At 36.1% G+C, this 15,792-nt stretch overlaps 1 protein-coding gene across 8 annotated transcripts in view; it reads left to right on the top strand.

Annotated features, from left to right (window-relative positions):
- The first annotated feature begins 2,191 nt into the window (after window positions 1-2,191).
- Window positions 2,192-15,792, top strand: part of YTHDF3 (YTH N6-methyladenosine RNA binding protein F3) — a 38,205-nt gene continuing 24,604 nt past the window's right edge. Inside the window, exons 1-5 of one of the 8 annotated variants that reach the window (XM_036907507.2) lie at window positions 2,334-2,563; window positions 3,029-3,053; window positions 4,410-4,477; window positions 6,309-6,454; window positions 8,751-8,836. In XM_036907507.2, coding sequence (XP_036763402.2) covers window positions 6,397-6,454; window positions 8,751-8,836 — 144 coding nt within the window. In that variant the 5' untranslated portion in view covers window positions 2,334-2,563; window positions 3,029-3,053; window positions 4,410-4,477; window positions 6,309-6,396. The other 7 variants (XM_036907509.2, XM_036907508.2, XM_036907512.2 and 4 more) reach the window with 7 other exon arrangements.

Here is a 15,792-nt window from a genome sequence, read left to right as displayed (position 1 = left end):
GGTTCACCTTATTTGGACTTGATGTCACCTGCAACTGAACCTAATTTGAATTGATACAAGGAGTTATGCAGAAGTGTGGGGCCTTTGCCTACAATTGTGCAGAGTATAAGTTCACTAGATAAAGGTAGCAAGGTGGCTGATGGGTAAATGGGGGCTAAAAGCCAGCCTGCCTTCTCCTTTGCAAGCTTTGAAGAGCATTTTTTTTCATTAGGAGGCTGATATACCAATCACCCTGTGGAAAAGTGAATTTTTCTTTAGAATCTAGATAATAGAGTAGCATTTTCCAGAATTTCATCTGCGTACTCATGTAGATGACTTTAGGCAGTTCCCAGATGTACTTCAAATAAAATAGTTAATATTTTATTAAATGGGTTTATTTCATAGTAGTTGCCATTCCATTCTGCAAGTCCAGACCTCAATGCTAGTAAGGACAATGCCATGGAAAATATTTGTTGAGAGGCAGGAATGAAATAGAAGCTCATTGAAACATCATGTCATTAGGCAGTATTATCTGGGGGCTAGTGCACATGCTTTGGAGCCATACTGCCTGTATTCAGATGCTGGCTCTCAAGTGACTAGCTGTGTTATTTTGGGCACATTTTTAAATCTCACAGGGTGTCATTTTTTTATAACAGCTCTAACACACAAGGGTGCTGAAAGGATTTAAATGATTACTACAGTGCCTGCATAAAATGAACACTCAGTGAATATACGCTATTGCCACCTTTCTGAGAATTGTTTAGCAAAGGAACCAGAAATTAGCCATATATAGACAATGCTTATTGAAAGCTTACTTTTTGCCAGGAATTGTACATATCTGACTATTTTACTCATGAGGAAAGTGAGGCTTAGAGAGATTCAGTCACTTTCTGAAGGTCATACAACTAATTCTAGTCTAGCCGGAATTCCAGCTCAGATGGGTTGGATTCCTAAACTCTGTTTTTCAACTAAGATAATTAAGAATCAAAGAGGAGGCCTGCCAAGATTTCACAAGCTTCCTCTTGAATACTGTCAATTCCCGCACTCATTAGTAGCAAACTCTTTCAAGCTAACAAGTTCTGTATGGGAGTGGAGGATTGGGTGAACTGGGGCAACTGAGAACAAGACCTGGAAGGGTAGGGGTAGTACTGGGAAATGGCAGGAGGGCTGAAAATCAGGCTGAGTTCCTGGGATCGTGCCAAAATGGAAAGCTGAAGATCTGAAAAATGCCTCTTCAGCAGTTGACAACCCAGATATTTCAGTTTTATTATTCAGTGCTTCTAAAATATTCTTACATGGTTAAAATTAATCCTATAATTCAGTAATTTTATACTCTCAAAATTATCACTTACTTGTTAGCTTTGAAGAAAGGAGTTGGTCATTTAAATTATGTCCTTACTACATCCACTCCACCGTTATTGCACAGATGTTATTTTAAACTGTCGCATATCGGCCACCTTGGCTTTGCCCATTTGCAGAAAAGTAACTTTACCATTTTCTATTGGAACTTTAAATGTTTCTCCTTTTAGGGCTGGAAAAGCGTCCTGCAACTATGCGCATCTTTCCCAAGGTAACTTTATTCATTCATGTATATCAGCTTTTAACACCAGGACAGGGGAACATAAATCCAGGAGTTGGGTGGCAAAGTTTGCCTCTAGAGGTTCCAGTTGAATTGTTATTCCTATCATGTTCCCAGGGTTTCGTGATATCAAATACTTGCCGGCGCACCTATTTGCTTTTAAGTGTCAAGGCCTGGGGCAGTAGCCCAGACACTTTCGCCGCACGTCCTGGCTCGAGCGGCAGGCCCAGCAACCCTGTCCCGAGGGCGGCTTATACCCAGCCGCCACGTGGCCCTGGGGAGGCTCGGGAGCACACCCGGGACGGCGCGGCTGAGGCTGGGGCCCCAGCAGGTCCACAGCTACCCCGCCGCCAGGAAGGCGTTGCCAGTGCGGGCACCGCGCCTTAGCCCAGGTCTACCACCGGGCACACTCTCCTCCCGCCCAGAGCCGCTTCCTTCCCGGAGTGTGCTAGGGAACACGGTTCCGGCCCGGCTTCCCGCTACCGCCGCCGTTCGGAACGCTTCCAGGGGCCTCCGCGCAGGCCAGAAGAAAGGCGGCAACGCCGCCCGGGAAGACGGCTCTCACGGCGGCGCGCGCGCCCACGGCCCGGCCAGCGGTCCCCGTCTCCGGTGACGTGGCGATGCGCGGGCGGAGCCAAGGTCGGCGGCGGGCGGGGGAGGAAGAGCGAGGTGAGCAGGGACGTCAGACTGGAGAGCGGAAGGTCAGGGAGGCTTGGAGCGGAAGTGAGACTAGGGAGCCTGTCCGCCATTGTGGACCCGAGGAGCGGAGAGCGAGAGAGGGAAGAGGAGCCTGCAGGCGGAGAAGACGGGCCCCTTCCACCGGCTCCCGAGCGCGAAGCCCTCTTTCTGGCCTCCCAGCGAGCGGCGGTAGCGGCGGCGGCTGGAACGTCACCCGGCCGAGAGCGGCAGCCAACTGCTGTGAGTGCACGGGGAGAGGCCCAGGCGGCGGCGGCGGCGGCAGCTCTCGGGTTGCGGTGAAGAATGTCAGCCACTAGCGTGGATCAGGTGAGGGAGCAGAGGCCTCAGGTTCGGCGAAGGCCCGAGCCCCGGAGCTCCACCCTCGCGCTGGGCTTCGGCTCCTCCCCGTCGCCGCCGCTGTTGGCCCCATAACGGTGCCCCGGGCGCAAGTTGCTGCGGTCCTGCGGCCTGGGCCAGGGCGTGCGTCCTGGCCCCGGAGCCTGCGGCCCAGGCTGCAGGCCGCGGGCCGCGGTGGGTGGGGAAGCACTGCCCTCAGGGTCTTGGGCGCATCCCGAGGGCGACAGATGCGGGGCGGGGACCAGCGGGCTCAGGGGGCCAGATTTCCAGCGGCTGGGAGGAGGTTTAAAGGCTGGAGGTGGTCGGGTGATTGGCTATGGAGGATGTGGTGGGTTTTAACTCCTACGCGGATTGTTTAAAATAACTTGTCTTTGATTAACACACTTTCTCTCTCCTTTTTTTTTTTTCTTTTCATTACCACACCTTTCGTCACAGAGACCTAAAGGGCAAGGAAATAAAGGTGAGTTTGGGTATTTTATGTTATTTCGCAGTGTTGTTTTAGAGTCACTTTAAAACTGCGCTGAGGGGCTTTTTGTTTTTGCTCCAGTTTTTTTTTTTTGAAACGTAAGATTAGAGAAGCATCGATCACGCCTAAGGCAGTCGAATGCTATTCAAAACTTTGGTAGTTCCTTGCTTTGAACCTAGTTTTACTGAAACCAGAGCGGTCCAAGAAACAGTTTTTCTAGTTGCATTTTCAGTTAAGGAGGTATTATGAGTGTAGTAACATTTCTTTAATTTTGCAACTTATCTGTGTTACATAACTTAGGCCATAAAATTTCTACAAATGTGTCGGTCAGTGGACATGTTGTTGGACATGCCTTGGTTACACTGGAACATGCAGCTCACACAGCATTCCGTGTCACATTGGTGAAAATTGTACTGTTTATCACTGATTCTGTTGAAATCAGTTGCAACGAGGCAGTAGCACGTGAGAGAGAAAAACTCAAGGCATGTCATCTTTCTGTTTAGTCCTGATTGCAAGGTGTGACTCAATCTGATGTTTTAGAAAGAAATGGGAAGGAAATAAAGTGTGAGGTTTCTGGCAGGATTATCTGATTAACTCTTAAGACTTAAAAAAAAAAAGTACTGTTGAAAGTAAAGTATTAAAAAATTGTATTTTGTTTTTATCAATATGGAGTAATACAATCAGCTGACTGAAACAGTCATGTGACATTAGTATGTATAGAACAATAACTGCTTTCTTGGGACAGTGCCGGTTAACATTACATCAAATTACATATTTATAACAGGGCTTGAAATAAGTCTAAATAGAATTATGCTTCCTGTTTTTTATTTCAGTAGCAAAGTATTTTCTTGAAAATAAGATCTGCAGCAGCATTTTAGATGTAAGTTTGATGTCTTTATTGGTGTTCTTTATAATCTTAGGGTTTTTATTTGCTATTGCAGATTTGAAAGGAACAGGTTCTGTATACACAGCTTAGTTAATTTTGAGTTTTAGTACATTTTATTTGGGTATTTGTATATACCAGATAGAGGCAGTGTATTAGGTAACAAATTTATTGCTTTGTTTTGATTAAAGATGTATTTTTTGCAGTATATAAACACTTATAAATTTTAATTTTGTAATATAATTTTTAGAGTATAAATGTTAGGGTTTTTTTTTTCCTATGTTGTAAGCATAAACCTCAATTTCATATGGTTAAATTATTTTAAATGAGTTTTTAAAAATTTTATTTGTAATTTAAAAAGGATGATCCATTAATTTTTTGCTAGTCTGCCCATTACGAAGTGTATAGACTTGGACATATGTGAAATCTGTGGTCATTATTGCCTAGCATAAATTATTTTATCCTAGATCTGTGGGGAGGTGGCACTTTGCAAGGCTATTTGAAATGCTAAGTGTTTTGTGTTACCTGCTTTAAGGTAAGTATGCAAGTTCTTTGAAGTATTTAACTTGTTTAACAAAATAGAGCATCTACAGCTTTATAAGCTTTTACTACTGTCAGTTTGATTTATGACATAGTCATTTCATGTAGGTATGACCTAGTGATATCTTGATATTATAGATACAAATTTATATTGACTAAATATATATTTTTTGGTTATTAAATTTTTTGATCCATCAGTGTCACCTCTGTTAGTTGTATTTAGACACACTTACAAGGTTTTTACTTGGATAGTTCTTCATTCCTAGAAATTTTCCTTCTTTCCCTCTTATTGTTCAGTTGATAATTTCAGTCATGGTGAGAATGAATGACTGGGAATCCTAGAAGACCTGTATTGTTATACTTGCTGTGGCTATTGACTTGGCAAGTGAACTTGAACACAATTCACCTTTTGGTCAGAATTTCTCCTCTAAAGTCCAAGTAACAATTCTAGCCGTAAATCCCATTGTAACTCATGAAAATTGTTGTAATTACAATAGTCCACTTATCTAGTAGCTATTATATTTGCTGGATTTCTTCTCACCTTCCTCACCACATCTATTTTTAAGGTGCAGGAAGACTGTTGCCTAAGACATGGCAGGAGGAAAAACTACTGGCCTAAAAGTATTGGTAATCATTTAAAATGCTTTAAAGTGTTAGATACTGCAAATGCACAAATACATACACATTGCTTGTATTTTTATGCCTCTGCAGGGAGAATTACAAGGTGAAGGCATCACCTGCAGTGAATTGATATGAGTAGCTAAGTGTGCGTTTGAGAAAAACTACTCTGCCTTAGCTGGCTTGGTTTTCAAGCTAATAAAATTATTTTACAATTACTCTCTTTACTTTTATGAAGCAGAAAGAGGTTGTATTTCTTGAACTACAGCCTCAGCATTCTGAGAATATGAGTATTAAACTTGAACTCAGAACTTAACAAACTTATGAAAAATGCATGTCACTGAGGAGGTGCCACAAGTTTTGAAAGCATAATCTTTTTTCAGTTAATATAATTTCAGAGATGCTATATTTCTATGAATTACCTCAGTTGAGAGCGGTAGCCTAACACTTTTCTTCAGTGTCTTTGGTTTTCTGCTAATTTTTTTTCTGTGTATCCTTAGTGGCCTAAAGGCATTAAAGGAACTAAAATTTAAAAGGAGTCAGTCTCTTTCTAATGCAGAAATGCTTTTGTAGTATAAATAATTCTAGGTTTACTTTTAAGTGTGAATTCTTTTTAATTGTGGTTTTCCCTATGTTAAATATTAGAACTCTTTGTTCTTTGCCAGGACAGTATTGAAGAATAGTATAAATTTAAGGATAATTATTTGCCTGTTGGTCTATAATTTAAAACTGACTTTATCACTTCTGTTTTTTAACAAGTAGAATTTTTAGTTGCTGGAATGAAAGTGTACTGTTTTTTCCCTGCAGGAAACCCAGATAAAAGTGTCAGATCCCTAGCAACCTCAGGCCTTGCTGCCTGCTTCCTCCTTTCCCTTAAGTTTATATATAGGCAAATCTCTGGAATGGAATTGATCTTTTCCCTCTCCTGTCTCTTCCCCACCCAACACAGAGAGAGACTCATTGTGTGGTACTACTGCAATTTAAAAGAATTAGGTTGAGTTTGCCTATCCTTTAGTGTTTCAGAAAAGTAGTGGAAAATGCCTTGTATTTTGGCAATATTCTTTTGTCTCCTCTCCCTCCTCTCTCCCCCTCCTCTGGAAATGATTGCAAAGCACTTTACTGTCATTTTGGGCTTCATTTTATTATTAATCCTCAAAACATTCCTATAAGGAGATAGAGGGTATATGGTATTGTCGCTGTTTTTGTAGGTGGGAAAACATGATGCCCAGATCTGTTGACTTTCCTAACTTGATGTAGTCAGGACCAGAGCAGAGAATCACCTGGCTCCTAAGGCCCATGTTCTATCTTGATTTGACTCTGCTTCATAGAGCAGAGGAAACAGGCGAAGAATCATGTAAGTCATCTGTTCTTTTTTCCCTGAAGAACTTGTACAGACTATGGAACTGGCTTGGATTTCATTACTCTTTAATGGCTTTCAGTCTGCAAGACATTAGATTGTCATTAAGTAATATTCAAATACTAAAGTCTTTATGACAATTGAATTTCTTAAAGAAAGATATACTTCTGAAACTCAAGGGCTAGTTTCTTATTCAGATTCTGATTTAATGCAAATTGCTTGTCAGTATGTGAAATACTTCTAATTAAACATTTTTTTTCTTAGATTGATATACTCCTTGAATAATCTTTTAGGACTTCTTAGACATTTATGCATCATTTATGAATGACTATAGACTGTATTTACTTACTGTATGGGAATATTCTGTTCTTAAGTCTCAGCCGCTTAGAGAGGATAGAGGAAAAGAGTAAGAATATCAGTATAATACATATTTAGATAAATTTTAAGTAGGTACTTATTTTTCCTACATTAGCCGTATAGACTAAATTTCTGAGACTCTAATGAATACAAGAAATGAATAGTTGTCAAATGGGTAGCTGTTTCAGATACTAGAATTTACTAGTGTAGTCTAGTAGTGTGGTGAAGAATTTTTTTCCAGAGCCATAGGCTATGTATAAAGCTTTACCATTGCCTTTGATAAACTAGTGGTAAAGCTAGTGGTAAAAGAGAAAAGGTATGTTACAATCTCTTGGGCTGAAATGATTAGTCCACCAGAAATAACCTGAGGTATCCCTCCTCTTCATTCTAGTGGCTGTTAACATTAAAATTCTGGGAAGCACATTTAGCTTGACCTGTCTCTGATGCAATTCTTATCAAATACAGTTAAACTACCTTAGTGGAGCCAGGATCAGGGTGACCTTCAGGTGCCCTTGTAGTCTCAGGGGAAGTGTAGTATCATATGAGGTGTACTTTAAAGGCTCCACAGAGTAGGAGTATCATTTCTTTGAGTGATTAATTCTACCCAGTGAGTGGCAAGGAACTAAGATATTTCACCTGTCTTTGTTCTCATGTCACTGTCTACTACATTTTAGGTGATCTAAACTGGGAAAATTAGAGAAAATAAAAATGTTTACAATATTTATAGATTAGGAACACACAACTTAAATCCATTGCCTTCAACCTTGTTTTCTAGTACTTTGTGACACTGTTTTTGAGCAATAACTCTTGAGATTTGTTTCTAAACGATTAGTCAGCATCCATCAGAAACTTGCAACTTTTTTCATCTTGTGTGTTTCAAAAGTAAACTAGAATAGTATGTTTACATAGACAGTGTTAACACATTTATGTGGTCCTAAAGTAATTTTTAATCCTATTTAGTTCTTGTAATATTTTATGTAATGATATCCAAGATTGGGAACTGTCATTGAATACTCAGATGACATGAGGTAGGTACTATTAATAATCTTGAACAGAGAAGTAGAGTGAGAGAGGCTAAGTCATTACCTAGAGATCACCCAGTTTGTCCATGTTGCACATGGGATTCAAACCCAGGACCCTCTTACCTCAAGCCTGTGCTTAAAAGCACTCTGACACAGAGTCCAAAGCATAACAACTTCATTGATCATTTATGGGAATGAGTTTTGAACATATATGGCATTATAAATGATTTTCTGGTTTTCTCGTGTTGCAAGAGTAATCATGGTTATCTTTAGTGTCTTGATATTTATTTGTACTTTGATGTGATAGTCTTCATAATTTTTTGGTTTAGAGTTAAAGCCCTTTTTAATTTAGATTTTTCATATTGTGTTTATTATTTTTGATACTGCTTTAAGTGAATTTTAGCCACTTTCTGTAACTGGAGACATTGATTTACTGCAACTTTAGTTACCAAAAAAAGTTATATTCTTTATATATCTTATTGGACTAAATAATATAGAGATTTAACAAAGGTGGGGAACATTCAGAAATCTCTCTTACCTGCAACACTATTTGAAGTGTTTATTTTAGACTCAATCAAATACAGTATTAATGAACTCGCCAGACCTTTTAATTTAATTGCCCCCTACAGTCTGGAGATAGGGGTTTTACGTTGTGTTTTTGGTAATGGGAAGAGTATATATATAATTTGAATTTATGTAATCTTGAGCTTATATATAAGAGATGTGTAATTTTTTGGCAGTACAAAAATATTTGTACCCAAAATTAAGTTAAACCTTAAGAGGGTGTTTAAATGAAAAGAAAGAACTCAGGATAATTTTTTCTGAGTTGGTTTGAAAAACACTGAAAATGTTAGGTTATTCTGTGAGTTTCATAAAGATAATTATAACGCATCTAATACAAACATATTTTTTAGTTTCAGTACAAAACGGTTCGATTCATCAAAAAGATGCTGTAAATGATGATGATTTTGAGCCATACTTAAGTAGCCAGACAAATCAGGTAAGTCTGACAGTCTCATATTTAGGAAATTAAACTTATATTAGTATTAAATGGTTTTTCAAATAAACATTTTAATTGAATGGGATAGCCATAACATGAATTAGTCTATTGTGCTTGCTTAATAATGAATAGCAGTTGCAGGTTTATGGCACAGGAGGAGAGTTCTTCAGAAATTGTAGGTGGCTGAAACTAGCTTTGAAATGTGAAGATTTGAAGATTAGCATTATTTGTATATGTTATGGTTATTTTTCTTGAATGTGAAAGAATTTACCTTTTTAATGTCTTTACCATGTTTTCCTAGCCAGAGCAAATCCAAGGTTTAATTACCTGGAAGTTTGTAAGAGGACTAGTTTGTGCCTGAAATTTTTGGTTAAATACAGTTTTTTTTTTCTCTGCAAGGCATTCCATTTTGAATGTCATTGATTATTAGAGTTTTAATATAACCTGGTAATGTAGAGAGTAGTATTAAAGGCTTTATAAGCGTACATGTAGGCATGGAGAACTTTGTTCAAGTAACTGGTGGTTTTTGAGGTTCCTTTGTGTCTAGGTTTTTTTTTTTTTCCCCACAAATAACCTTGTGAATTTGTATGTAGGAATAGTTTATATTTAAACATTGACAAACAAAGATACAATGTTATTTGGTCTCTATCATTTCAGAAACCATTTTTGCTTAAATAATAAAAAATATGTCTACTAGAAATAGATTTTTTAAAAATACACTTTAATTATTAACCATTTTATTTAAAACATTGGAATGAAACTGCTCTTGTTGTTATGCTTTAAGAAAGATACGAAAAACATACCTGAAATCTTAACCTCTAGATTTTTTTTAAACTATAAAAGAACAAAGAACCAAACATTATCACAGTTCCAGGGAAAATCTGAACAAAAAGTAGTTCCCAGTTTGTGGAATGTAAGATTATTTTTAGGACTGTGGAAATCCATGGTTATGTTCTCCCTGATCTACCACTTGATCATTTCTTTTTAACCACCCACTTCTATCTGTTGATCTACATTCCTAGTATACATTGTTGAGAAGGAGTAAATAAATGACAAAGAAAATAATGGTGATAATATGTGTGGAAGTTTGCCAACTCTTAAAAAATTCATTTAGTACTTACATAATCTAATTTTGGAATCTCAATAAATTTACTTTTCACCTGAATGTTATAAAATAATATATCACCGGAAAATAGGGGAAGATAATTTGTTGTGAAATGTAGTGCATATTTTAAAAGAAATATGTAGGATTTAGGTCCCTACAGGGATCTCAGTTAACATCTCCTACTGCAGTTTCCCAACTTTTTTGAGAAACTCTGATATTCTGAGGTATAATACATAACTTCCTCAGAAAAGTCTCCATGGATTAGATAAATTGGGAAAATTTGTTTGGTTTCGATTTTAAATCATTGTTTTTTTTGCTCTTGATTTCATACTTCATATAATGTAAAATGAGTTTTTAAGACAAGGAGGGATGGGATATAAGATCCTCTGACTTGTGCAAACTCTGTTTTCAATGAATTTTAGTGGAATTGTTACCTGTAAGAATCCTCTTGTTTTACTTGGTAACAGATTTTTTTTATTAAGGTATTATTGATATACAGTCTTAGGAAGGTTTCACATGAAAAACAATGTGGTTACTACATTCACCCATATTATCGAGTCCCCCACCCATACCCCATGGTAACAGATATTTTATAATTTATTTCTCACAGGGGCTTAGAAGATTGTTTTTTTGGCATTCTACAGTGGTGCTTCAGGTCCGCCTAAGGCGGGGGAACCAGTGGAGGGGTACCTTATATCCCATTGGTGTGGCAACTAGCCCTGCTCTGCTTTTTATCTGTTTTGTATATTGGAATTCTGCATAAGATTTCACTTGTAAAAAATCTTTAAGAGTGTTGGAAAAGCATTATTTTTTATGTGTGAAAGGCATTTAGTGAACTCAGTTTTTAAATTGTATTTAAAAAATTTCCTTACATTAGGGCAAAAGTATCTATAAAGATTTGTTTTAATGTGATTAAATGGGAAATATTGTGCTTTATATTAATCATTTTAATTCATCTAATATTTCAATCAACATATTCATAAGCTTTTATAGAGAAATTTTAAAATTTGATACTCACTCAGGGAGGCTATATTTTATCTTGCTCTCCTTGCCAGTACTAATGAGTAGTTTTTAAACTATTATCCTTCTCTAATACTAAGAATAATTGTCTGTAACTAGGGCACATACTTTTTAAAGAATACTAACACTCTAGAACATTGAAAACTGAGTGTATTGGAGAGAAAAACTGAAAACTAGCTGAAATCTTAAAGATGAGTTATTCAGTAATTTAAGTAACTCATAGTTACTTAGGTAAAGATATTTTTGAAAATTGGCTTTTAAGGCAGACTTCTGAAAACTTGATTTATGGTGAAATATCTCAAGTAATTATTTGCAGATTTAAAGTTATGCAAGTACAGTTCCTTGAATCAACCTAGCTGAAATAATTGTTTAATTAAAAGAATTTTCAACTAAATATATAATATGTCTTTAAAATTAAGTCCCTTCATCTGATTTTAATATTGTAAAAAAATGAGTCTTTTATCGGGAGAGGTATTTAATGTTTTTGAGTAGTGATTTAAATTGTTCTGTGTACTTAGATTTAATTCAGTTCAAACCCAAAGGTACTTTAAAACAAGTTGTTGGCTTATGGCAACATACTTCTTCCATTTTCTAATGCTCCGCTTCTTAAAATAGCTTTTTTTTTTTTTTTTTATTGAAGGGTAGTTGACACACAGTATTACATTAGTTTCAGGTGTACAACACAGTGATTCAACATTTATATACATGATAATTCTAGGTACAAGCTATCACCATACCAAGTTGTTACAATATTTTGACTATATTCCTTATGCTATACATTACATCCCGGTTACTTATTTATTTTATAATTGGAAGTGCATGTATATATATATATATTTTTTTTTTTTTGTGAGGGCATCTTTTATTTATTGATCAAATGGTTGTTGACAACAATAAAATTCTGTATAGGGGGGTCAGTGCTCAATGCACAATCATTAATCCATCCCAAGTCTAATTTTCATCAGTCTCCAATCTTTTGAAGCTTAACGAACAAGTTCTTACATGGAGAACAAATTCCTACATAGTGAATAAGTTACATGGTGAACATTACAGGGGCAGTCATCACAGAAGCTTTCGGTTTTGCTCATGCATTATGAACTATAAACAGTCAGTTCAAATATGAATATTCATTTGATTTTTATACTTGATTTATATGTGGATACCACATTTCTCTATTGTTACTATTTTTAATAAAATGCTGAAGTGGTAGGTAGATACAAGATAAAGGTAGAAAACATAGTTTAGTGTTGTAAGAGAGCAAATGTAGATGATCAGGTGTGTGCCTGTAGCCTCTGTGTTAATCCACGCTAGACACGGGCAATAAAACATCCACGTATGCGGAAGATTCTTAGAATAGCTTTTATATTAATTTTTAAAGTAAATGTGCTTTACATCTTAAAACTAGTTGTCTATAAAGTTCCTCAGGATAATCTAACAAGTTGTTGATTGGAAAATTCAGATTTATTTGGTACTGTTAAAGATGATATGCAATTTGTGCATATACATTTGAAGAATAAATTGAAAAAAATGAAATTTGAGTTTGTTGTACATATGGCGAAAATCCTAGCCATATTTACCAGAGAAGAGGTATAGAGAACTAAGAAATAAAATAATATTTGTAATTTTGTTATTTTATGTCCTGTCATCACTGCCTTTAGTTAAGGTTTATATTATCTCTGCCTGTTGGCATAATTTTTTAAGTGGTAATTCTCTGTTGCTACTCGTCAGTCTTCATGAAGTCCAAGTCTGATTGTACTATTGCCATGAAAAGAATTACCACAACTTAACAACAGTGGATACATTTATTATATGAATTCTTATTAAAATAGCTCTACTTCACACTCTGCCCTATCTTGGGTTAACCTTCATCTAACTTGCTCAAGGAAATAGGACGTACCATTATTTTCTGGATTTTTTTTCATGATCTCAACCTTTGTATTTACATGTTTAGTTTATGTACACACAGACATACTCCTATATCTGTCATTTCATGAATTCTGATTTCCTCAGAATTGGATACTTGCTCTGTCCTCTTTGTATGAGTGTTTGCTTTGTACTTCTAGTACAGTACCTATCAAATTGTAGGGTAACATATTTCTTACTAGACCTGTGAAGTGTTCCAGGTCAGAGGCCGTGTTCTTCATGTTTTTGCCTCTCGTGACTAGAACTGTATCTGGCACATAGAAGGGATTCATTGAGTGTTTATTGAATGAATGCATTAGGTTGTCTGTTGGAAATAAGGGATGAAGAATTATTGTTGATGAAATATTCAGGTTAATTGAATATGACATATAATACTATTTTCTTATATCTTTATGATTAGATTTTTTTGAAAATACAGCATTTTTAAAACAAAATATACAGAAGCATTAAAAGTATACTAAACTTAACTTTTTGTTGTTTAATTTAGAAGTCAGTTCTAGAGTTTGAAAAACCTCAAGTTCTTAATGGAAAACAGTTTTTGTTTTCCTCTGTGCAGAAGTGCAGTTATTGGTGAAATGCTTTAACTTTTTTAGTTGAACTTTTAAGATGTGGTACATTGCTCTTTCTTGGAAATTTGGGTATTTATGAAGTAAAAAGGTTAAGTTACTGTAACTGAAAAGGCCTTAATTTTAGTTGAGCTGTGTTAAAATGTCCTAAGGTCAGAACAGTAGTCATGAACTTTTTTCTTCTTCAAGTTTTTTTTGAGATAATAGAAAAACAGTTGACCTATATCACAAGGCTAAGGAATAAAAATTATAATGACTTTATAATTCTAAGGAAGAACATTGATTTTTTTTTTATATTATAGTTTCCAAATGAAAAAAACAAAACAAAGACTAAAGGTAAAGTCTTAATTAACTCTGTTTTATTTCTATATAACATTTTGCATTTAACAAAGTAGATTTAAAAAAATCTTTACTGTTGATTAGAGCAACAGGTATTATCAAAGAAACAGGGTTAGGGAAGTTAAATGATCTGATGAGATCACTGACATAGAATGTTGAAGAGTAAAGCATTAAGCCCATATCCTTTACTACATCATGCCATGACTTCATACTCTTAAGATTTGGGATAGGTTTGCAGTTTACTATTTGATATATTATGTGTTTGGTGATTAATTTACATCTTAAGGGAGCAAGTTAAGCTATTGTAATATAATGTTGATTGAATACTTGTGTCCTAGGTACTATGTCTTTATTTCCTTTTAATAGATGGGAAAGTGATTCAGAATTTAAGTAACTTGGCTACTTTCCCTACCTGAGCTGGGATTAGAATTTAGATACCTCAGGTCTTCACTGCAGCCTTACAGTAAATGGCCATTATAGGTTGTGTTTCTAAGTTTAGGCTGTGGGTAAAGGGTCCGTGGATTTGTTCGCACAAGTGTTTTTAATTGTATTCACTGATTATTATATCACCACATGTTAATGTTATTTTTCTCCTTCCAGCTAACTCTTTTGAGTATGAGAGAAATATTAAACATTTCACATCATTTGGTTTAAATAAGCTATTTGGACATGACATAAAGTGTTTATGTCTAATTATAACCACGTTTGAAGTAAAAGGTGAAAGTAAATTTTGAGTTTATTTTCCATCATCAGTAAGTGGAAATTTTGTTCCTCTTGCACTACGAGGATACATCCCTCTAGTTGATGTTCCACTTAGCTAGTAATTAAAATTTTATCTTAAATTTAGCAAAATGTATTTCAAAATATTTCCAGTTACAGTTAAAACTCTACCAGTTCAAAATGTGTTGACCTTACCTTTCTTCCAAACTTTGAAGAGTTTCCTGTGACTTTTTTCTTACTAGAACCAGACTGAAGCCTTGCTTTTTGAAAGGACACTGTTTAAGTTACTTTCATAGAGTTAAGGAAAACTCTAATTCAGCAAAACTGCTGAAAGAATAGGGAAATAAATGGTTATGTTGTTTAATAAACTGGAGAAAGCAGGCATTTATCCAGTATAGTCAAGGAGTATAGTAATAGTAAGACTGTGGACAGCTCTGTAGTCAGATAGGGACAGCAGTGCATCTCTGCTTGTTAGCCAGAGTTATCTTTGATAGCCAGTTGGATTAAAGGAGAACATTTTAAAGCATTTAAACTGACTATTTTGACAAAATCACTAATTTGGGGTTGAAATAGTCATAGTAAAAATCATGATATTTAAACATAATTGAAGATATCTAATAAAACCCCCACACCTGAAAGGGTTTGGGCCTGTTTCCAGACCCAGAGGTGACAGATTAGCAATAATTTGTTCCCCATCAATTGAATAGTGTAGGTTGGGGGTTTTCATTTTTTAGGAAACAGTACAGATGAAATAATCAGTTAAAATGAGTTTGACAGACTGGCCTAGGGACCAAATCTGGTCTATGCACTGTTTTCAATGAGAAGACCATGGAGCTAGTAGCTTATTTTAAAGGGGTTGTTAAAAATGTTACTATATGATAGTGACTGGCAACTATTTGGCTTGCAAAGCAAAAATTATTTCTCTGGCCCTTTAGTTTGCTGATACCTGAGTTACTCTATGGATACGGGTATAGTTATTTCAGGAACTTGGCATGTAACTGACATGCAAACTTTAGCATTTGCGATGGTGAAAAGATGAATATTCTTACTGTATTTAAACTTACATTGAATATACGTAAGTTAAGAATGTAATTTTGCAAACACTGTTAATATAAAGAATGAACTTAAAATTTTTCTGCCTGGTCTGCTTTTCCATTTCCACATCCAGGTAAGGACTTAACTGAGTCCAGATTTTCGTGCCAGCATTCTAAATTAAAATTTCAAAACTGATTACCTCCATATTCAGCCTAGCTCTCTTTCTTCTCCCCCATGTGGAATTTATT

Source organism: Manis pentadactyla, chromosome 3 (assembly GCF_030020395.1).
Source record: "Manis pentadactyla isolate mManPen7 chromosome 3, mManPen7.hap1, whole genome shotgun sequence".
Classification (NCBI taxonomy): Eukaryota; Metazoa; Chordata; class Mammalia; order Pholidota; family Manidae; genus Manis; species Manis pentadactyla.
This window is presented reverse-complemented; position numbering and strand designations above follow the sequence as displayed.